Source organism: Mus caroli, chromosome 6, assembly GCF_900094665.2.
Source record: "Mus caroli chromosome 6, CAROLI_EIJ_v1.1, whole genome shotgun sequence".
In the NCBI taxonomy this organism is placed as follows: Eukaryota; Metazoa; Chordata; class Mammalia; order Rodentia; family Muridae; genus Mus; species Mus caroli.
Genome location: NC_034575.1, coordinates 37278729 through 37303908, shown reverse-complemented (window position 1 = coordinate 37303908; position 25180 = coordinate 37278729). Strand labels below are relative to the sequence as shown.

General features: G+C 39.0%; 1 protein-coding gene across 6 annotated transcripts in view; it reads left to right on the top strand.

Moving 5' to 3' along the window:
- Nucleotides 1-25180, top strand: part of Tcaf1 (TRPM8 channel associated factor 1) — a 44805-nt gene that overhangs the window by 6310 nt on the left and 13315 nt on the right. For 4 of the 6 annotated variants that reach the window (XM_029478648.1, XM_021164910.2, XM_029478649.1 and 1 more), the window contains one exon: nucleotides 19389-20022. In XM_029478648.1, coding sequence (XP_029334508.1) covers nucleotides 19403-20022 — 620 coding nt within the window. In that variant the 5' untranslated portion in view covers nucleotides 19389-19402. Of the gene's footprint in view, nucleotides 1-13215; nucleotides 13384-19388; nucleotides 20023-25180 lie in introns of those variants that run through there. The other 2 variants (XM_021164913.2, XM_029478647.1) reach the window with 2 other exon arrangements.

Here is a 25180-nt window from a genome sequence, read left to right as displayed (position 1 = left end):
TGAGAAGTGATTTTAGATACGAATCTTCCTTTCCTGGTGTGATGGTATATATAGGACTTGCTATGGTGGGAGAACTGGGTTCTGATGGTGCCAAGTAGCCTTGGTTTCGGTTGCTTATGTTCTTAATGCTAGCCTCTTGCTCTCTGATTATCTCTAGTGCTACCTGCCCTCACTATATCTGACTGGAGGCTGTCCTTGCTGTGATCCTGGTTGTGTCAGAACCCCTCAGAGTTCAGCTGTTTCTGTGATCCTGTGATTCTGGGATCCTGTGATCCTGGGTGTGTCAGAGCTCCTGGGAGTCAAGCTGCCTCTGGGACCCTGAGTTCCTGGTATGACCAAGCTCCTGTGATCTTGTGGTCCTGGGCGTGTTAGGGCACCTAGGAATGGAGCTTCTTCTGGATGTTATGGGACTGGAAGTGGAGTTTGAGCCCAAAGTCTGCTCAGGGCAATAGCCCATACCAGAAGGAACCTGTGCCACTGGTAGGGTGGAGATGCTGGGTGCCTGGGTCCCACTGGTCCCAGTTACTCCCAGTGTTGGGGCAGATGTTGTGTCCTCCTTACCTCTGATCCTATGATCCTCAGTTTAAATCTTTCTATGTTCTATTGCGATGACCTTTTCTTTAGTAAAGTATTCCCACTTTCTTTTTCCTATAATTTTGCATACTTTATTGCCTCTTACACACACACACACACACACACACACACTTTTAATCTCATTAGTTTTTACTTATGTTAAAGCCCTAATTTTGTGTACTTATCTCATTAATTCTGAACTTTTCTCTCTAGGCTTTTAAAGTTTTAAGTTTCTGTTGCCACATTTTTAGCTATATCCCATAACCATTTTTGTAAGCAGTTCTTTAGAAATGTGTCTTGTGTGTGTGCATGCCATGTGTGCATGTTTATGTGAAAAAAAGTGCACATATATACATGCAGAAGTCAGAGGTCAACTCTTAGGCATCGCTTTACAATATCTGTTTGTCTTGGGTTTTGTGACAAGGCCACTCATTGGGACTTGCAACTCACCATTTGGGCTATTTTGGTTGGTCAGTCAGCTGCAGATACAAACCTGCCATTGTTTCCCAGGTCCTGGAATTAACAACACATGCTGCTATGTCCAGCTTTTTATCTTGATGATGTGATTCAAACTCAGGGCTTTATGCTTTCGTGGAAGAACTTTATCAACCGAGCCATCTCCTTAGTTCAGAAATGCATTTTTCAATTTCCAACTGATCATAAAAAAGCATCTTTTATCATCATGTAGTAAATGCAGCCCAACTCACAGTAGATTCTAGTAGGATACCAATTCCTTTGAGTTATTAAAATTAGGATTGAAACCAAATTTTCTTTGAGCTAGGAAGGAATGTATAGTGTTTAATTATGTGATGCCATATGTATACCTTTAAAATGTTTTATGTTCTAATCCTATGCATCCTCATCAAAATTTTATCTGTAAGAATTATTGCATACAGTACCTTATGCTAAAATTTCCCCTTATAAGGTAAATTTGCCATTTCTTATTGTAGGACAACAAAAATTTGCTTTGTATAAGATATTTTATTAGTTAATTTTGGTGAATTGGATGCAGGAATCCTGGAGAGCTATCAATCTTACTTTAAAAATCAAAATTTAAGCTGGGTGTGGTGTCACAGGTGGCAAAGGAAAGTCACTTTCTATGAATTCAAGGCTGGTTTGGTCTACATAGACAAGTTAAGACTACGTACAAAACAAAACAAAAAGCAATCAAGATCAAATCAAGGATCTTGTGCCTGATGCTTGCCTTATTTATTTGTCTTCTAAAGACAGATTTGTTTATTTCTAATAAAAAATTAGGTATAAATTACCTATGATAGAAGTTTACCTGGGTCAGCTGTACAGCTTAACAAATTTTATCTTTCTACATTAAAATTTCTTTTCAAAATTTCATACATGTATACTATGTACTTTGATCGTAACTAAAGCATTCCCCTCCCTCCAACTTCTTCTGCATGTTCTCTTTCCAACTTCATGTGTATGTTTATAAGTACACACACACATATATGTGTGCATATATGCATAAACATATGTACGCATATGTTGATGGACTTTTTCTTTTGTTTTTTTTTTTCTGTCCATCTCAAAGGAAACAGTTATGAATCTATCTTTTTAATAGACATAAATCCTCATTACTCTTAAACATACGTCTAATTCTTCCAAGTAGATAGTGACAAACAGTTTTTGCAGAATGACTATAGCTGTCTAGTGTCATAAGAAATGTGTGTAAGTCCCACCAATTGCAGATCTTTCTCACCAGTAGATATTGTACCACTGTCATGGTTAGCCTTCAAGGACTGATAGAAGTATCTATTGAAGGTTTAACATGTACTAAATGATGACTCATTACATTAAACAGTATTTTTTTTCATGGCCTTTTAGATTTCCTATTTTATAAAGTCTTCAGGTGTTTTGTTCTTTTGAGGGTAAGACATGGTTTTGTTGTATTTTGGATATACATATGAATTTTTCATTGTATTAATGAATTTGAAATATCTTCTTCCTTTTGCTTGCCTTTTACTTTGATAAACTTCTAATAAAAATAACTGTTTTACTTTACTTAATTTTAATTATATTTTTAAAAATTAACATACTTTGAGACAAAGTCTCACTTTGTAGCCCAGGTTGGCCCCAGATTCACAGCAAGGTTGCTTCTTCAGTCTTCCAGGTACTGGCCTTATTGGTGTGAGCCATAGCACCCAGCTAATAACCTTTAACTTTTATAGTTAAAGCTAAGCCCTTGGAATTAGTGCTGGAGTCCTGGTTAAGAAAACTCTAGTTCCATAAATCTGTCCTATGCTTAGTTGCTTCCTTACTGTATCGCACTGTATGTTCATCCATCTATGAGAGGGAACTTTAGTCTCTTTTTCTTCCTGCAAGAAAACTAACCACAGGTATTCAACATTGGTGGCGTTATCTAAACTTTGCCATTATTATCTAAACTATGCCATTATCTAAACTTACGTTGCCACCCAAAGTCTCTATGTCCTTGTCACTTTGAGTATCAGCAAGTGAGCTTTGGAGGGAAACAAACAGATCCCTAACAATGGGATTGGAGTCTACTTAATTGAGCCCTGTTTTCTCTTTGTGCTTGTGTTTATTTTTTGCTTCCACTGGAATCAAGTATTTTATAGTGTTTTTCCTCTATATTACTTGTATAGATGTGAATTGTGTGCTTTGTGGGTACATCACACATGAGTTAGGGGAGCACACTTACTGTATCACTCTCCGTCTTATTCCCTGAGGAGACAGTAACTCACTGAATGCAGGACTTGCTATTTCTGCTACGCTGCCTGCACTGGGGTTACAGATATGTGTTCTGCCAATCCCCCCCACCCCAGATATTTAAGTGAGTACTAGGGATTGAATTCAGTTCCTCATCATTGGAGAGCAAGTACTCTCACTGACTCAGCCATCTCCCAGTCCCTACATTATTTTTGAATAACATAATTTTACCAGTTTTAATGGTAATTATACATATTGCAGCTTGCCACAGTCTTTGTCATTGCAAATTATTACTTTTTCCTATTTTAAAACAAAGATCATAATCCAGTTCATTTCCATGAATCTAGTCATTCAGATGTGTTAGTCGTATATTTGATTTTGCTTTATACCTTACCACAAGATGTGATATTTGTTTATTTTTTTAAAAAGCCAATACTTGTGTACATCTTACATAGTTTCCTCCTTACAGTATGCTGTTTCTTCCCACAGTGTGCTTTGTCTTTCTAGGATAGTTCTGCTTAATCCTGAAGAGCTCCTTTGAGTAGCTCTTGTACTGTATTCTGCTGTTCCCAGTTTTGCCCAGACTATAGTTATCCAGAAATGTCTTTATTTTGCCTTTATGCATAGAATTGTAGGCTGGCAGATTTTATTGTTTCTTTTGTTCAACTCTATTATGCGATTCTGTTCTTGCTTCCATCATTTCTTTTGAAAGCCAGCTGTGTTTTTGTTTCTTGGAGAAGAAAGTGTCTTTACCTCTGGCTTGTCTTCAGATCTGTTCTGTAAATTTGGATTTCAGCAGCTGACTGTGAAGAGTGTGGATTTATTCCTCTCTGTTTATTCTGCTCAGGGAATATAGAGCTCTTTGTGTCTTAATGTTTTTCATCTGTCTTGGGTACTTCTCAGATATTAATTATGAACATATTGCTTCTCCTTCTTTCCTTTCCCATAGAACACCAATTGTATATATTTGTAGCTTCTTGCCATGTCTCACTTTCAGCTCTTGTTTTAGATTTGTTTTTAATGGATTGCCTGTATGTTTGCACATGTGGGTGTGGTGCATGCAGAAACCAGAGAAAGAGGTCAAATCCCCTGAAGCCATGTGGCAGTGAACAGCCTTGCTGGGACTGAACTCCTGCCCTCTGTAATAGTAGTACCAGCTCTTAATTGTTGAGTCATCCCCTACCTACTAGAAGGTAGGTTTTTTTATTTTTTTGTTTGTTTATTTGTTTGTTTGTTTGGTTGGTTGTTTGTTTGGTTGTTTGGTTGGTTTTGGTTTTAGTTATTTGTTTTATTTTGTTTTGGTTTTGTTTTTGTTTTTTATCTAGGCAGCATTTTCTACTTCTTAGCTTCTTTCAACTTTTTACTGAGTTTAAGACATTGTTGATGAAAAATTCTAGATTCTAGCTGATGTTTTTGCCATCCAAGAATATTGGAGATAGAGGTACAAAAATATTTGAGAACAACAATTCTCAACTTGTGGATCTCAACCCCTTTGGGCTTCAAATGACCCTTTCATTTCACATAAGACCATCAGAAAACACAGTTGATAACAGTAGCAAAATTACAGTTATGAAGTAGCAACAAAAATAATTTTATGGTTGGAAGGGGTCACTAGAACATAAGGAACTATAATCACGGGTCACAGCATTAGGAAGGTTGAAAAGCATTGCTCTAGAAAGAAACTATCAAACTTATTTTTTGTTATTACTGGCTCACTTCAGGTGTAACTTTGCAGTGAAAACATAATCTTTGTGGTTAAAGTGTTATCCTTACAGATAAATTATGACTTTTCTTCTGTGTGGAGTGAAAGCACAACATGTGTACAAAAGCCATTTTGTTGTAGCTTGATGTCCACTACCATCTTTCAGCTACAGAAATGAATGACTTTTGGGCAAGATTTATTGGAGTCTTTGCCTGCAAGTGTCATAGGAAATCTGCGTGTAAGAGTTTTTATTTATTCTCTGAAGTTCTGTTTCTGAGGCCTCTCTTTGAACTCCATTTTGTTTGTTAATCTTGAACTAATGGGACTGATAGAAGCCTGGGTTATTTAGCACTGTGGGTGGAAAAAATGTTCAAGTGGGCAGAGTTAGAGGAAAGGTGAGTCCTGTGTTTCCTGTCTCTGGAGGATTTGTCTCTGGAATCCTTCATCAAGGGCCTTGAGTTGTTTATTCTTTGGAATAGGCTTTCTATGGTTCCTGTTTTTGTTGTTGTTTGTTTGTTTGTCTGTTTTTGCTGTCTTCAGTGGGTCTTACCCCAAAGATAGCATTCTTAAAACTAGAACAGCTGATCTCTCAGCATTATGTATTACATCTTGGTTTGTTTATCTCTCATATCATCGTCTTGTCTTCCTTTCTTAAGATTCATTCTTTAGAATTTCCTTTAATCAGATCTCATAAATTCTCAATATTTGTTGGCCTGAAAAAATGTTTAAAATATAGTTTGCTGGCTGTATATTCCAGATTACCCAATGTGGTGATATGAAAAGAAATGCCCCCATATACTCATAAGGAGTGCCATTATTGGAGGTGTGGTCTAGTTGGACGAAATGTGTCACTGAGAGTGGGCTTCGAAGTTTCAGAAGCTCAAGCAAGGCCCAGTGTCCTTCTCTCTTCCTGCTGCCTACCAATTGTAAAACTCTCAGTTTCCTCTCCAGAACCATGTCTGTCTGTTTCCCACCATGACGATAATGAACTAAACCTCTGAACGATAAGCCAGCCCCAGTAAAATATTTTCCTTTATAAGAGTTGGGGTGGTCATTGAGTCTCTTCACAGCAATAGAAACCATACTTACTACACCTGGTTTTTTGTTTTCTTTTGTTTATGTTGAAATATCACTGTATTGTCTTCTTGTTTCTGAGAAAGTTGTGTGAAGTCTAGCTATCAGCTATGTCTCAATAATCCCAACTCTTTTTACCCACTGGAATTTCTCTTATTCACCCATCAGCACACTGATTGGTTCTTTATGCCTTTGGGTTCACTATGGTATACATTTGTAAAAACAAAACAAAAACAAAAAAACAAAAACAAAAAACAAACAAACAAAAAACCATCTACCCTCTTTGAATGTGTTAGGCTTCATAGATCTGAGAACTGGGTTTTTTTTCATGAACTCTAGAAAAGTAATGTTAAGCACTTCTGGCAAAAGTAACTTTGTTTTTTTGTTTGTTTGTTTTGTTTTTGTTTTTTGTTTTTTTTAATTAGGTATTTTCTTCATTTATATTTCCAATGCTATCCCAAAAGTCCCCAATACCCTCCCCCCCTACTCTCCCCCTCTCTCACAAAAGTAACTTTGGTATAATTTTCTCTAATATTTATTTAGAGGTCAGACCAAGTACATATTAAATTTTTTCCTGTGCCTTCCATATCTTTTATTCCTTTTTGTGTTTTCCATATTCCTTTGCTTTACTCTACTCTAAATCCAGTTTAATAATTTTTACTTAATTTTCCTCTGTACTGGATTTAATGCAATAATTTACATTTAATTTTGTTTATTCTTCCATTTTATGTATTCAACGTTTTTATTTAGAATTTTATTTTAACTATGCCGTTCCTTCATTTCTGATTCTGTTTGATATCTTATAAGTATAGCTTTTTAATGCTCATATTTGTTTTGATGTCTCCGTTCTTTTCTGTCTGTTAAATGTGATTATTTTATGTTCTCTATGTAACAAGTCTCCAAGTTCTAACTGTTTCTGATACCCTACTTTTTATGATTCCTTTTATGGTCCTTTGCTTCCTAGAAAGTCTATTGACTTTATACAACTATTATTGTGAATGCCCCTTTTGTGTGGAATCTTATTCTCTGTAGCAATTCTTTATATACATTGAAGTTCACTTTCTCCAGAAATTGTTGACTTTCTCCAGAATTATTAGTTTCTACATAATTCAAATATTTCCAGCTAGATTATTCAAAGTTATTTTATTCTCTTAGAGTTTTAGTAAAAGTAGCCAACATTCAGATTCCAAATCCAAATGAGTAACTGATGCAAGGTTAATATGAGTCTCAAAGGTTTTTCCCTCTCCTCCGGGAAAACTAAGATAGGCAAATTGCAGTAGTTTCTTCTAGGAATAGTCTTCTAGTGAGTGAGCCTTCAATTACACCATTTACAAATTGCTCATACCATCCTAGCCTGGCTATACTAAAATCTTCTCTTCATTCATTATCCAAGGTTTTTCAAACACATGTGAAAGCTCTTCCACTTGCTTTTTACAGTGTTCCCTAGTTTTACTTTATTTTGGCTTTGTATATTCCTTACTTTCATATCATAATGACACATTTATATGTTGTATTTATAATCTTTTATTATTGGTTTAACATGGGGTATCTAATCAAATATAATTCCAGAACTAAAATAAAAATAGACCCCTTAACCTACTGTTAGCATAATACTTGCTATACAGATGTATACATCTGTGAAATGTGGATGTCTATGTAGCTTTATGAATTTTTGCAAACTTAACACATCCTTGGTTCAGCAATTAAATGTTTAAAAATAACAAGTGAAACAATATAAAAAAAATTAAGAGTAAGCCACAGTACATATTGGGCCATTCGCTATCTTATCTAAAAGTGAACATTATTCTAAACTTTATTCTTAAAGTTGACTTTCCTTTTTTAAATTTATTAGACTTTTTAAAAATGTCTTAGACTTGTCTCTGTGACAAATACTAGCTAGAGAGCAACAATTAAAAAGAGGAATGGCTTGTTTAAGCTGGTGAATTTCGAGGTTTCAGTCCATGGTAGACTTACTCCTTTGCTATAGGCTGAGCCAAGAATGAGAGACCATAGTGATAAAGCATACTGGGGCAAACTTACTAATGACATCTTAACCAGGAAGCAAAGAAGAATAAAAAGAAAAGCTCTGACACAAGGTATGTCTGACCACATAGGTCCTCATTCAGTGACCCACTTCTTCTAACTAAGCCCTGTTTCTTAATAGCCCATTCAATTTAGAGTCCGAAGTGAGCACCTTTATGATTTAAGCCCAGTCATCCACGAACTGGGAACCAAGCCTTCAACTAATGACCCTTTTGGGGTGGGCACTTCATATGTAAACCACTGTACTGTAAATATACTCCTGTATCTATTGCTGGGAAGAGACATCATGACCAAGACAACTTAGAAAAAAAGCTGTTTCCAGTGACACACTTCTTCCAGCAAGACCATTATTTACACCAACACATTCACTCCTTCTAATCCTTCTCAAACAGTTCCATTCCCTGGTTACCAAGCACTCAAATATATGAGCCTATACGGTCATTCTCATTCAAACCACCACATTTCTGCAGCATGTAATCTGTTACTGCACTTGGTGACATTCATCCATATTGGACTCATTGCTGCAGCACAATATTTATTACAAATATACAATAATTTATATGAACACTATTGTTGATAGTATTCAGGTAACAGCTGGATGCCACAGTGCATGAGAAGGCAGGGAAAGAAGAACTGAGTATCTTTCAGTTTTACAGTATTATAGATTCTGCTTAGTGTATGGTTTTTATATAAATGTATGTATGCAGTTCTTTGGGGTAGAGACCTAAGCGTGATTAGCAAGTAATAGCATTTTTCCATGTCAAAGTAGGAGCATAAAATTTTCAATGAAAAAAAATTGAGAGAATTCATCAGTGTAAGAGTTGAGCTAATACCTTTAAAGAATATTTTGTAGTTTGGATTGTTTATTTACTCACATATGGCAGAGCACATAGACTTAATGTCTCAAGAGTTATGTCAGCACTTTCAGAATTTTGTGGCATTGTCCCTAACTCAGAGCTACGGAGGGCAAAAAACCTTAAGCAAAACAAGGGAACTCAGGATATAAGAAAGGGTATATAAAACTTAAAATTGATTTAGTAGCATAGACTCTGTGACAGAGGAAGAGAAAAGAACCTGCTTGTGTGTTAAAGAAGGCACAGAGATGCCAGAAAGACTGTTCAATGGTTTAAAGTGCTTGCTTACTCTTCCAGAGGTCCTCTGATTAGTTCTCAGCATCCACAATGAACAGCTGACAACCACCTCTAACTCCTGCTCTGGGGGTTCCTCTTCTGGCTTCCACGGGCACTCAAATATGTACAGGCATGCACTTGCAAACCCACTCAATATTAAAATAAAATGAAAAAAGTTTTAGAAGGTGTTTAGAGATATATGTAGGAGGAAAATCAAATGAAAATGAACTTGTAGTAACTTCTACATCTGACAACTGTTGGTATTACTCAGAAATGATTCTGTATACTTCTTTCCTCACCTACAGCCATTTATCCTTTCTATCAATCCAGTGGACACCATGTGCATTAGCTGCTTTTCTGTTGCTATTATAAAATACACTGACAATAGTAACTTAAGGAAAGTTTTGTTTTGTTTCATTTGTGTGTGTGTGTGTGTGTGTGTGTACAGTTTGAGATTACTTATGTTGGGGAAGTCACAGTAGCAGTTTGTTATGTTGTCCTAGCAATCAGCAAGCAGAAAATGGTGAGGATTTGTGCTCATCTCACTTTCTACTTTTTATATAGTGCAGGATGCTGGACTAGGGAATGGAGCCTCCCATTGTGGGAGAGCCTTCCCACCCTAGTTAACCTAATCAAGATAATCCTACACAGGGATGCCTGGAGGCCTATCTGTCAGGCGATTCTACAGGTGATTCTACTTCTCATCAAGCTGAGAGTTGATACCAACTATCTCACTGTGGAACACCAGTATATGACCTGGATAAAATGAGAAACTAAAAGGCAAACAAAGCACAGTGGTTAACTTATACTTCCTCCAGATTGGGGAATTGTTATGAAGTCTTAAATAATGCAATCTGATACTTTTGTACCCTTTAACCATTGAATCTGCTGTCCTATAAAGATTCAATCTGGGAACTGCTTCTTCTACCTGGTACCAAGGAAATAAAGACAGAGATGTTGAAGGGTGGGAGGCTGGAGAATGTGTAGGAGCAGCACAGACCTCCTTCAGCTTTTGGTGCATAAGTGGCTTCCCCCGAGGGTTCTGCCCTTGCAACCACATGCTGCATACACAGACAAGGTTCAAGCAGGGCATAGCACAAAGCCCAGTCATGGCTATAAGGTTGGGTGTTGGATCCCATCCTCAATTTTAAAAGAGTTAGAACTAGAAACAAAATTCAAAAAACCATGATACAGGCTTCATAAAATCAGCACCAGCAGTTTTGCCAGGAATTTTTAATCTAGTTTTTAATTGATTAGGTTTATTTGATTTTATTTTAAAATAATATAATTATTAAAATGTTAATGAAGTGCATGAAAAATAAGTATTGAAAATAAGAATTACACAGTTATACCAGACATGGTGATACATGACTGTAATCCCAGTAGTTTGGAGGCTGAGGTGGGAGGTTCAAGAGTTGGACGCCAGCCAAGGCTTTTTAGCAATACTAATTGGGAGGAGGGGGCAAAACTTATAAGTAATTCACTTTCTTGTCTGAAGTAACTAATTCTAATACTTTGATACAAAGTTTCTATATAATTTTCATGCTTCTAGTATAATTAAAACTATTTAACTATATTAGATGATTAGATGTTTTTTTAAAATAAATTTAATGATGTGTGTGATTATATGCATATAATAACATGATCTTGAAAGGGAGAGAAAGGGAGAAAAGGGAGACAAGAAAAGGAATAAAAGAAAGAGAGAAGAAAAAAGGATGAGAGAAAAGAGGGAAGGCAGAAACACAGGTTGGAAGAGAAACCAGTGTACTCCAGAACACTCTTAAGAGTGTCAATATATAGAGATACAATTCATCCTTGGAAACAGTTGTGTATTGTTTAACATAAAGACTTATTACACTGGACAAGGAGGGAGGTATAGTCTAACTTCAACTCTAGGAGGGCAGAAGCAAGTCAAAGCTAGCCTCCTCTACATAGTGACAGTTAATCTTTAAAATCAGTCTTTCCTGCTGCACTCCTAGGATAAGCTCCTAGCCTGGGGTCTTAACTAGAATCAGAAACTGGCACTAAGAAGGAAGGCCCTGAGCAAACCAGAGTGACTGGTGGAGCTCCGCCATCATCCCGAAGTGGCCAGTTGGCTCCCGGGACCAGCCCTTCCACCTCCAACCAACCACCCACTGATTTATTAGGCTATCTGCTCTACTTCCTTGTCACACACCTCTGCTGGATAGCTGCCCTTCCATTGGGATGGGGCTAGTGGCCTGGGGGAGGGAACTGCTGGACCCATGAAGAATGTTTCTAAAACGATGTTTCTAGAACCATAGTATGGCAGGGCACAGGATCTGGGTTAAGTAAGGGCTTCTTGGGTCTGCTGTAGCCTGGGTGGAAGACTGAAGTTGACTAAGTCCCTGCCTGGGAGCCTGGAATGCTAACACAGCTAGGAGCTCTGGCCTGAGGGCTTGCTGGGCCCAGGAAGCTGGTTTCTGTCAAAAGAGAAGTCTGTGGTTTCTGCCTCTCCCACTTTTGTTCAATGTGTTGATTTATTTTTTCCCCTCTCAAACTTAATTAACAAAAGTCTGATAATTTCTGCCATTAGACATTTTTCATTATGAAATATTTCATAGTGACATGATGAAAAGGTAATTTTTCAGATGCTGACATTTTGTCACCTTCATATTCCTCACCAAACCCCCATGACCCTTTTCTGAAACCTAGCCTCATAGCCCCATCCTTGGAGTCAAATTGGCGTGTGTTCTTCCCATATAATTTTTACCTTTTATATTTATTTTTACATACACAGCAAGCATTTTAATTCTGACCTTTGTCTTGCCGATTGCACCCCCCCAGCTCCCACCCCCCAAACTCATTAAGAGGTTTTATCCTGACATCTCAGATCAGGATGGGACTTAATAATGAACATGTCAACAGCTTCCTCCTTTAGGAGCTAGGAAGCCTGGGACCTGGACAAAAAAAGGGATTATACTTCCTGCCTCTTGAATGGCCTTTACCTGGTAGGACCTGGACTCTGCTTATTTGATTTTTTTCTAGCTGATCCGTTTACTAAACTGGGCCACTGAGCTCATCTGCCTAAGGCTCTTTGTGTGGCATTCATAGTATTTATTTTGGAAGAAAATCTATTAAAAGGAGATGAGGAAAGGAAGTGTAGATCACAACCCTACTTGGATTCAAAGGCACACACACACACACCACTGAATCTTGGGCTGTCTGATTTATTTATTTATTTATTTATTTATGTCTGGTACTCACTTAAAAACAAGAATCAGCCCATCTGTTTAAACTTTCTATCTGTGCTATAGGTGTTTATGACCCCCCATCTCCCAGAAAATAAAAGAGGCATAGATTGAGTGTCTTAAAACCACACAGCTGGAAAAGTGCAGCACTTTTGATTTGAATCAGCCCCACTGATGATATTCTCCTCTGCATTTTAGTTGCTAGACCTGGCACCATCAGCAGTTGGAGTCATCACACAGATAGGACCAGAAAACTCAAGGAGAAGTCAGCTGATTGTCGGGGAGGAAAAACTTCCCGGAATAATGTACTTCAGCTGTATAGTATTCTTTTGAAATGTTGCTTTGAATTTACCAGTCACACACAGTGAGATCAGTAAAGTTATATACAGTGCCTTCCCAGATTAAACAATATGGATAGTTAGAAAGGTCTCTTTCCTTTCTCATCTCCCCTCCAAAAAGCGAAAGCGAATTCAACAATCCCTGCAAATTCGTGTGTTTCCCTGAGCAATATACCAAGGTCCATCTATCCTAAACTTTACAGGAATGTAGGTTCTGTGTAACCATAGAATGTAATAAGTCACAGAATGAACATGCCTTGTGTTTTTTCATCCTTTACCTTATTTGTAAATAGAAAAGTTTTAATAAAAATAACCATCCACACTGCTGGGATGAAACCTCCTCTAGGGGTGTCCCTAATCCACCTCAATGCCTTGTTGCTTGAGCCAGCTACACAAAGAAGCGCTGTCTCTTGCCAAGCACCGCCCCTCGGGCTCCTACTCCAGCCCGGAGGAAGTGGGGAGGAGACTGACTGGGAACCCCTCCTCTCCTCTGGCTCGGTTCTCCTCCCCGTTAAGCTCCAGGCTTTCGGCGGCTGCTCGGAGGCGCCTTGGTGCTCCGCCGAGAATCCCCTGTTCAGCCCTCCTGGTGCGGTCCTAGAAGGGCCAACACAGCTGCCTGGTGGAATCGCAGGGTGAGTGGCCCGCAGGAACAGTCCGTGGGCAAAGGAGCCTGTGACCAGGACTGGATTCCGGGTTGGAGGCAAGTGGGGCGGGAAGCCAGTGCTACTCCAGGGACGCTAGAGACCTGTGAGGGACCTGGGCGCTGCGGGCCTGGGTGTGTCCAGATCTGGGCAGAGGTGTCCTAGGGCTTCCTGCCTACCTTCTCTTGGTGAATTTGCTCTGCTCTGTGGTGGCTGAGCATCCTACTCACACCCCCGACCTAGCGTTCTTACTGCTGCTGGCCTTGGTTTGACAGTGACGTTTGTGTGCTACCGCTTTGTGTGGGCGAGTTCCAGACAGGCCCCACCAGCAGTGGTCGCATCTAATCTAAAGAGCGGCTTCAGAGGAGGGGGCAGGGCGTGCTTGTCACACAGGTAGCTGGTGATAGAGCACCATTCCACCCCAATGTTTATTCAACCTGACAAACAGGATCATTAGGACCCAGATCGCTAGCCCACTGGGCATTGTTCACAGGGACCTGAGGTGTGGGTGTGTTTAGAGAGGGCAGTCCTAGTCCAGAGGCCTGAGAATCCGCAGCCGAGATTTTCCACTTGGCTGCCCTCCTCCTCTGTTAGCCGAACCTCCCTCCTCCTGCGCCCCCACCTCCTGACGTCACCCACATGCTCTAAAGACTGGCCATTAGAGGAAAAGGAAGGAGGAGAGAGGGCCTTCGCCAGGCTCCTGCGTAGTTGTGACTGCCCCCGGTGGTGTGGAAAGACCTTTATCACCCACTGTATTTGATAGAACCCCTCGGGGGCAAGCTGATGGACTCACAGCTAGGTGGATGAAGGCAGCACCTGAGCTTCTGACGGCAAAGGGCAGGTCTCCTCACTCCTGGGTCAGAATCCTCAGTTCCCTTGTTTTTAGTTACCCAGTGGGGAAAGTGAACTAATGTGGGAGCAAACAAAAGAAAAGAAAAATGAAGAAGCTAGAGGGAACCAGACCCATGAGAGCCAGCCCTGGACTGTAGGAACGAGTGTGGTGAGACTGGAATATGGAACAGTAAAAGCCAAGTTTTTATCTTACTCCTATAAGATAAAGAGGAGGGTGGAAAGGAGGGATTCAAGGTGGAGGCTTGGGAGATACTTTCTTGGGAGTGTTGATGTTGTGAGTCTCATATGGAAGTTTAACTTTTTAACGGTGATTTTATCGTTTTATTGTCTATTCTTCCATGTGCATTAAGCATTCTTTCATACGTGTGAATGAAACTGTTTCTTAAGTTCAAATTAATAAGGATGTAGTGGAAAATGTCCCACGATGGAGTGCAAAAGAAAAAACTGAGTCCATTTGAATTCTGGTTTAGTAGAATGTGATGGACATTGTGAGAAATAAAAAGCCAATGTATAAGGAAAAAGAAAGGTTTCTTAGTGGAAAAAGATATGGAAAAGAGAAGACACAGAGAATTGTGTTTCTGATGTTAAGGCAAGGTCAGGCTAGGCTAGCTGTTACTGAGAAGTATCCCCTGATATACCCATACCCTCACACAGTCTTTCAGTCATACATCCATGGAATACATCAAGGGAATGAAATGCATTCTCCGATCTCATATATGTAAGTCTGTGTTTTAAGGCCTGGAATGCAAGCTGTGAGAAATCCCTTCTCCCAAGATGGCCCCACCTCCCCTTCCATAATTCCTTCACAGGAAAAACCATGTTTAAGTCTACAGGACTGCTTTGTGGATTAGAATTAGGATTAGAATGTCTGCTTTCTCCCCATTTTCCAGACTGTGCCTGGAATACCTTTTCTGCTGAAAGAGAACGTGGCAAGTTCAAAGTGGGCTACAGTTAGCACCAACAAAAGAGGAGAGCAACCATGGGGGAACAATTTTAAAGGATGAAAATTCATATGAAGACAAACCATTTACCTCTTCCTTTCCTAAGGCGATGAGGCTGCTGTGTTTAACTGTGGCTTCCACAGAGCTTTTATGAATAGAACAAACAAACAAAAAGTCGTGGAACTTAGCAAATACTAACATATTTGACATATACCCAAGGACCGTACTCTTGGGTAGAGTGATGGCTCAGTGGTTAAGAGTATTTTGGTTTGGTTCCCAGCACACACACAGTGACTCACAGCCACCTCTAACTCCAGTTCTGGAGAGAGTAACTCCTTCAACCTCTGTTAGTTCCTGCAGGCCCGTGGTCAACATACATACTAATCAGATACATGTTGCCATAGTTACGGTTACTATTGCTATGATGAAGCATCATGACCGAAAGCAAGTTGGGGAGGAAAGGGTTTATTTGGCTTATACTTTCACCTCATAGACCATCACTGAAGGAAACCATGACGGGGACTCAAGCAGGGCTGGAACTTAAAGGCAGAAGCTGATGCAGAGGCCATGGAAAGGTGCTGTTTACTGGCTTGCTCATCTTGTTTTCTTATAGAACCAAGACAACTATGCTGGAGATGGCACCACCCACAACAGCTGGGCCTTCCCCTATTAATGATTAATTAAGAAAATGCCCTGACAGCTGCATCTTATGGAGGCATTTTCTCAATTGAGGTTCCCTCCATTCGGATGAGACTAGCTTGTGTCAAGCTGACATAAAACTGGCTAGCACACATATACATGCATGTAAAATAAATAAACATTTTTAAAAAGACTCCTCTTCAGTTCTGCATTTCCTGTATTGCCATCCTAGAGTCACCACTTATCTATCTATGAGATATTAAGCAAGGGACAAATTCCCTGACCACTGAAAAGATCTGGGTTTTTCTCCTCCAGAAAATTATACAGTGGGGATTTTGATGATATATACCCTATAAGTTTGTCAGAATTTAATAAATAATAATGTGTTACAATATGGGAAACTTGATAAGAAGTGTGTTGCTATGACTGTCATTACTACAGTTGCTACACTGTCATCATTGCCTTAACCACAGAAAATATATTCAGAACTTACACAGGGGCTTGAAATTCTCACTGAAAGTATTATCTAGATCATTCTAAGACACCAAATAGGTTTATCTCATGCACACACAGACTAGCTAAGAAAACAACCAATGAGGCAGATGTATGAATATGAATAATCTGACTTCATGATTATCCACAACATGGAAAGCATTGACCAATATACAGGAGTCTGATGGGCAGCTCTTGAGGGAATGTGTATTAGTGTCAGGAGATGTGCAACAAGATGTCATTTGGTGTACAATGGAGTATCTAGGGAGATTATGGGGGAAAAGTGCGTGATTGAATTTCAGATCCTGAACTCTCATACATAGCTATGATCCTAGGAAATTCCCTTGTCTTTGATCTATGTCCACTCTTGTGTTTCACTTACCAGTGTCCGTTTGTAGTTTTGTAGGATGTTCAGCATCCGTAAACATATATCTTTAATTCTGCCTATCTTATTACAAAAAAGTATGGGTGGGTCAATTAATTATCTTCATGTTCTCCTTCATCTTCCCCATCATCTCTCCTCTGTCTCCTCTTTTTCTTAGTTCATCCTTTGATGATATTAATTATATTTCCTATTGCTTGACTCATGGCACTGATTAATTTTTCATAGAAAATGTCTCAAATTTTCTCCTCTATGTACATCTTAACCTAGAACAGTTGTTTCCATAGACAGAAAAGTAGTGGTGGGGATGTGAGAGAAAGACAGAAAAGGAGTTGGAAATAGAAGCAGAGTCTGCCCTGAGTAGTAGTTTCAGGGAAGATGGAAGGAGATGGAAATCAGCTGTAAACTTGCTGTAGCTGACATCCTGCCATGGGGAAGGTCAGACTGGGAGAAAGGAGTCAGGTTTTCTCCAGTGGATACAGGTGAAGCTCTGTGGATTTCTCTTTAAGGACAAAATATTATTAGAGTTCTTTCAGAATAATAAAGCTGGAGAGAGTTGGACACCAGATTCCTTCAGTCTAGACACGAATTACTAAAGAACCAAACTGGGTTCCTCGAAGTGTGCTGGTCAGTGAGGACATTGACAGGACTTGTGATGGAAATGAGATGACGAGGAAGCGTGGACATTACTGTGGCTGTGCACAGTGTGCTATCCTGGTTATTTGTGGACATCACAAAGGGTGAGGATGAGATAAGTTTCTCACTAACTAGCTATTGGGTGGTTGGTTGTATTCTCTAGCTATTCTCTGAGGTGGGTAAAAAAGTTAGCTCTGGTTTTTAACAGCTGAAAGCATCTAGTTTGTGTAATTTTACTTAGAAAAGCTTCTTCTCCCCTTGAGGGAAGATTTTTCTTTTTTTTTTTTTTCTGAGGCAGCATCTCATGTAGCCAAAACTGGCCTTGAATTCTTGACAGACCGGCCACTGTATCAGGTCTCAGAGGCAGCCACATTACATGACAACACTTAAGGTGGTTAACATAATAGGATTTTATTTCTTCCCAGTTTGCCTCTATCTGAGGCAACGTGCTGAGGTTTCAGAAGTGTGCCACCATACACACCTGTAATTTTAAGGCTTCTGTAAGTTAATGACATGCTAAAGGCAGTCGCTGCTCTGTTTCAACAGGGACTTGAGTTTATTAACTACATGGAACAAAGTTCTTTCCATCTATGGCTGTGGAAGTTGTAGCCCACAGGCCAAGGACTTTCAGGAGTCCAGAGAGATATGTAAAAATAAATGCCACAGCCATTAAAATTGGTCTTAGCATTAGTATTAATATTAGCTGCAAAATAGGAAAACTATGAAACCACAGCCAGTAAACACGCAACCTGGTGGTTGTCATAACCGGCAACAGGTTAGACTACTTTGTCTACTTTGTGAGTATTCCATATTACTCGCAAATATAAAGTAAAGGATTTACTCTTAACCAAACACATATATGTGCAAATGTATGGTATGTGCATATGACTGAACCCTGCTGGAAGACTGGAGAACAGCATGGAGGGGATACTCCCAGGGAAGAATCAGAGGACATTTAAGAGCTGATGCACACAGGTACAGCTTCCTCAGCTGTGTCTCAGGTGCCTGGAAGAATCTGCCATAACTTCATTAGCTTGCTGCTTTCTGCTTCTTGTTGTCTGGGATATGGTTTTCAGCCACGGAGAGCTTTCACGTTCCTCTTATTCAGTTTGTGACTGACCTAAGCAAGGGATCCCTGAATATTCAGCCTGAGATTCTAATGCTCCAAACTGAGGTTAATATGACTAGAGATGAAGCCAAGGTGGATGAGAGTGGTGTGGGAGGAGAGCAGTCTACACCACTGTAACATTCTCAAGGCATCCATAGCAAATGATCACAATTACAGTGGTTCAAAATGATGATGCCATTTTTTCCCTCCAAGTTCTAGATTCTCAACCTGTGGGTTATAACCCCTTTGGGAATATATCAACTTTTTCTCGGGGGTCACATATCATATATCCTTCATGACAGATATTTATATTATGATTCATAACAATAGCAAAATTGCAGTTATGAGGTAGCAATGAAGTAGCACTGAATTGAAAGATTGTAGCATCAGGAATGTTGAGAACAGCTGTTCTAGAGGGTTGGAATTTTAGTACTCAGACTTGAGCAGTGCTGATTTCTTCTAGAATTTCAGAGGTAGAGTTTTTCCACATCTCTATTACAGCTTCTGAGTTTCGCCAGCAATCCCTGGTGTTCCTCAGTCTGCAGACACATCACCGCATTCCTGGTCTTCATCTTCTGATGGCATTCTAACCTATGTTTCAATCTCTCAGTTTCCAAATTCAGCATGATGTCCTGTTAACTCTGTAACATCTCCCTTCAGAAACACTATATCCAAACTGTCCTGTTTATAGATAGCAGGTTAGGAATTCAAACTTTGCCTATGGGAGACACAATTCTATCATTATTTCTCCTTTCTGTGTTGCTTTCTTCTGTGGTGGTATGGAATTCTAGACTCTCTAATGATGGCAATGGACTAAAGGGGGTGGATACCGAGTCTTATCACACAGTGATGCCATTGCCATACCTGATGGAATAAATACCTTGGTCAGTTTTTTATTGTTTAACCATTCTTTGCTAAATGGAGTCTTTTTTTTTTTCCTCTGCAGAAACGAACAGAACCATGGCAACTCCCTCTGCTGCCTTTGAGGCCCTTATGAATGGAGTAACGAGTTGGGATATCCCCGAGGATTCTGTTCCATGTGAACTGCTTCTTATTGGAGAGGCTTCATTTCCTATAATGGTGAATGACGTGGGCCAGGTCCTCGTTGCTGCCTCTTCCTATGGCAGAGGTCGCATGGTGGTAGCATCTCATGAGGACTTCTTGCTGGAAAGCCAGCTCTTTGTCTTTCTTGTCAATGCTGTTGGGTGGCTTCGTTCCTCCCCTAACTCAGCCATTGGTGTGCACTCATCTTTAGCACCATTGGTGAAAATCCTCGAGAGCTGTGGAATAGAGTCAAAGATTGAGCCAGAAGTCAATGACTCCCTGGGGGTTTACTGCATTGATGCCTACAATGAAACCATGACAGATAAGCTAGTCCAGTTTGTGAAACGTGGAGGGGGCTTGCTCATAGGAGGTGAAGCCTGGGATTGGGAGACCCAGGGTGATGATGATAGAGTTCTGTTCGCATTTCCTGGGAATCTGGTGACCAGTGTGGCTGGTGTGTACTTCACTGACAACAAAGCAGACACAAGTTTCTTTAAAGTCTCCAAGAAGATGCCTAAGATACCCATCTTAGTTCGGTGAGTATCTTAGCAGAGTGGAAAGTTGGCCTCATAATAAAACCTGACATGATTCTGTCTTCAGGTTGCTTCCAAGCTAACAGAAAAGAATTCGAAATTCAGTCACGTGTTTGCCACAGTCAATTAGATGTTTTAATACTCTGAGGCTCAGGAGTGACACTACCTCCTAAGATCTGTTTAGCTCTTTGAGACGGAGAAGAATTTTGACTATGATATTCCTCAGAACTTAGCTTAAGAGTACTGTTGACCCCAAGAATTGGCCTGCTTTGTGTAGGAAGGTTCACAGGAAGTTTCTTTGCCATGTAAAGGAAACTCTTAGGGAAAGAAAAACATAGAAAAGCCCTCTGGGCCAAAGTCAGGAGAGCTGTGAGAAGCATTTTGAAATCTTTACTTGAAGTTAGAATAGAAACAGGAAGCTGTGCATTCGGAAGTTGAGCTAGAAAAGAGACATTACAATTCTATACACTAATGCTGGTCATTAGAAGAAGATGGTTGCCCCTGCAGTCAAAGGATCTTCTGAGAATGGGGGAAACAGACCATGGGTACCAGGGCAAGATTCACTGGAGATCAGTGGAGACTTTTACCAAATCTGTTTTTTTTTTCCACACACAGTGTTGTATATGAAACAATTATAAGCATTCAATGAGTATTCCTTAGCTGTATAGGTAGACTGACAATGAGAGTGTTTGAAGCTATGTTCTTCTCAGGAGCAGAATAGGTGCACTAGGTACTTCCTATTATATATAACAATGCTTAGCTTTCTTGGAAGAAATAACACTGTTATTTCTGACTGGTAAAACCAAAGGAGTCAGATTGGGTGAGGAAGATACAGTGAGACCTTTAGATAGATGATGAATAAGCTGAATTAATAAGTATGCATGACAAATTAACCCAGCAACCTGTGTACCCTATATTTTTGGTAAGAAGGAATCTTGTTTGATTTTTAACTCAGGTTTGGGGCTTCTACAAGGAGTTCAATCTCTTTTTGTTCATTTATCCATTAGTTATTCCAGAGTTTATTGAATATATTCTGTGTCAGATATTATGTCTTAAGATAAATTTCAGATTTACCTATTAAGATGAGTTACAAAAAAAAATCTGAACATAAAGTGCACAGAAATATCTCTAATGACAATATCTAGAAGCCATTTTTAAAAACCGAGTAACTGTGTAGCAAGATGCTGTACATTATAGTGCAGAAGACTCTGGAAACCAGGATCTAAGGCCAGTAACTCTACAGTGTGTCCCTAGAATGTCCTTCTACCTCCTTCTGTCCAGAGGAGGAGTGCTGGAGTAGAACCTCTGGGTTCCTCTGTATGGCACCAATCCCTTTCAGGCTCTGGATCTTCTGGTTAGCAAGATCCTTGAGTTTTCCCAAGGTCATCAGGCATTTGCGGAAATGGAAATGGATGAACATGTTCTGAATACCCAAGTGCTCTAAATAAATCCTTTTGCTTAAATACCACAGTGAAACCTGAATTAGCCAGCTCTTATGTTATGTGTGCCTTTTCCAGCCTGAATATTAGTGAAATGATATTGGCAACTGAAAAATCTTTTGACTTTCAGATTACTAAAGAGACTTCACAATTTTAAAAGTTGAAGATAAGCATTAGCTTATCTCCAAAAGTGGCTTGGGAAATGTCAGGGCAGGTGTAGATAAGTATGTGTAATAGGGATCTGCAAATCCTTAGAGGTTGTTGCTAGTTATGTGTCGACAATATGTAGAATAGAGTAAATCAGGAAAACCAATAGTTGCTTAATGGAAAAAAAATTCAATAAAGTGATAAGCCACTGGATAATCTGGTCATGACAACAAGAGACAATTAAGAATTTCAAGAATGGAAGGAGGGTCATTAATGTGAGTTTATAGACATTAAAGAGTAATAAGATAGTTGATACAACTTACGCCACCGAATTCATTAACTTAAATGAATTGGACAGCCTTCTTCATAAATACAAATATAAAACTAAACATAAGAAAAAAGACAATATAATAAAATGAATTGAATTGTAATAAAACCCCCCAATATTATATGAAAGGTGGTTTACTGGTTTAAATTCTAGAAATCATTCAACAGAAAAGCAAGTGAATTTTATGGAGAGTTTTTCAAGCATGGTGGCTCATGCTTTTAATCCCATCACTCAGAAGGCAGATGTAGGCAAATCTCTACATAATGAGTTCCAGACCAGCCTGACCTATATAATAAGTTATTGGCCAGTCAAAACTGCATAGTTAGCCTTTGTCTCAATAATAATAATAATAACTGTTATAGTAATAATGATGACAATAACAAAAATTTAGACATTTTTATTCATTAACAGAGCTCAGCATAAAGTCCAGGCTAGCCTTAGACTAGTGAACTCTCTACCTCAACATTCTAAGTGGGCTGATAGGCACTTGCCACATGTCTAGCTAAGTACTTTAGTAGCTAGTACTTAACCTGTGCTAAGGTCTTAGTTCTGCCAAGTATAACTCAGCTGTTTAACACTTTTTCAGTAGTTATGTCAAAGATATGGAGAAACTCTCTGTATTATACAACTTCCCTATTGTTTTGAACACACACATACACTCTCTCTAGAGTGTGTGTGTGTGTGTGTGTGTGTGTGTGCATGTGAGTGTATGTGTGTGTATATATGTATATACATATATATGTGTATATGTGTATGTATATATATATATATATATATATATATATATATATATATCAAACAGCACCCCAGTCCCCAATAGACTTACTGATGAATTTTATGAAACTTTTAAGAAGCAAATAATGAGAACCCTACACAGATACTCTTCCAGAAAATAGGAGGAAAGTATCCCAAAAGTTATTGCTTCCCCAGCATTTCTGTTGTACTGAAATTAAAGAAAGGGCTGGTGAGATGGTTTAAGTAGGTAAAATGGCTGTGATGCAAGCATGATGAAGACCTGAGTTGGATTCCCTAAATTCCATGGTGGGGGGGAGAGGAGTCATCCAGGGTAACATACCTATTATCTGAACACTGAGTAAGAAGAACAGGAGGATAGCCTGGGCTTGCTGGCCAAGTGGTCCAGCTCAGTTGATGAGCCTGGATACACAAAAAGACATAAGGCAGAAAATAAGGCAGAAAGTGATTGATTGAGGAAAGTACCTAACATGATACCAACCTCTGGCATTTGCATATGCATGTGCGCACACACACACACACACACACACACACACACACGCATGCACGCACAAGCACAGGCACACAAATAAATAAATAAGGTGAAAAAAGGCCTTTTAAGGAAAAGAAACCTATAGAACAATACAGGATGCAATGTTCTTGATTAAATATTAGTAAGTACAATAGTTTTGCATACATACACACACATAGATAGATAGATAGATAGATAGATAGATAGATAGATAGATAGATAGATAGATATAGATAGATATAGATATAGATATGTATATATATAATAGCAAAATTCAGTTATTCTGGGTATGAACTACTGGTTTAGCTATCAGAAGCCAAGTTAATTTAGCATGACAGCATTAAAAGTGAGAACATCATGCAATTCGATAGATGCACACAAAACGCTTAACAAGATTCCATAATCAATCATGATAACATATCAACATACTCCATATAAAAAGGAATGTCTTCCATCTGAGGAGAGGCATGCAACTAGAAACCTCCTCACTTTGTCTTGTTAATTTTATTTTGTTTCATTGGTTTTTTTGAGGAAGGGTCTCAAATAGTACAAGCTGGTCTTGATGAAGTACAGTGCAGCCAAATCTGACCTTGAACTCCATAAATCCTGCTGCCTCCACACACCCTGGTCCCCAAGTTGTATGATTACAGGTGTGTGCCTTTGTATATATCCAACTATAGAAACATTATATAGGGATAAAATGGTGACTGCTTTTATCTTAGAAATGAGAACATGGCAACAGTAACACTTGTGGTCCTACTTTCTCTAAGGGATTGTATTGAAAGCACTCCACCAATGGTATAAGACAAAAAAAAAAAAAAAAGGCACGGATATTAAAAATTAGAAAATGGACTTTTCTATACATACCTAAATATACTAAGGTTTAATTTATGAATTAAGGACATTATTAGTATAACAATGGATACTAATAAAAATCTAACAATTGTATATAATATAGCCTAACAAAAGGATCATTAATGTGGTCTCTTACAAACTATCTTTTGTAAATTTATTATTATTATTGTGTATATGAGAGAGATGTGTAGGATGGAAGGGCATGTGCAAGCACACGTGTGGAGGTCAGAAGAAAACAGAATCAGTTCTGTCCTTTGTCCTCTACATGGATTTTAGGAATTTGACTCATGTCTCTAGGATTGTACAGAAAATACCTTCATCTACTGAGCCATCTCACCTGCTCTCAGAAAACCTCTCCCTGCACTATATGCACCCATCTGGTGAATGGATAATCCAACGCCTGTGTAAAAAAAGATGTGAAATGAACAATGAGATGGAAACATTGTGATACTGCCACAAGGGTAGACAAATTCGACACTGAAACAGACCACATTGTCTAGAGAGATTTGCTCAGTGAGGAAAAGCATTGTTTTCAACATACGGCGGCTCAGGATCAACTAAATACATTTATGGGAAACATGAACTTTGATCCTCAACCTGTTTCACACAAAATACTCAAAAAACAGGTCCAGACCCAAGTCCCAAGTACAAAAGAAAAGTTGAAAAACTTCTAAATTACAGCACAGAAAAAAAAAAATCACTTGCAATCCTGCATTAGGCAAAGATTGCTTGGGAAGGCAGGCCTGCAAAATGGAAAGATTGGTAGTATTTCAGCCCTCTCCTTCCTAAGTAAAACCCAAGGAAAATTAAATAGTGTCCTCACCAAAACTTCACATAATAAGCTATCCTCTCACCAGCATGTACGCTGAGATTATCTTCTTTATCTTGGCTATTGTGTAAATGCTTCAAGGAACATGAGAGAGTTTGGAAGGCACTGATCTTATTTGCTTTGGATACACACCCAATGGAGAGTTACCTGGGTCATGTGGTAGCTCTATTTTAGGCTTTCAAGGACTTTTCAACCCATTTTCTATATAGGTACTACTAGTTTAAATTCCTTCCAACTGTATGCAAGAATTTCCTGTTCTTCATGTCTTCATCAGACTTGGTATCTTTTGATAATACTCA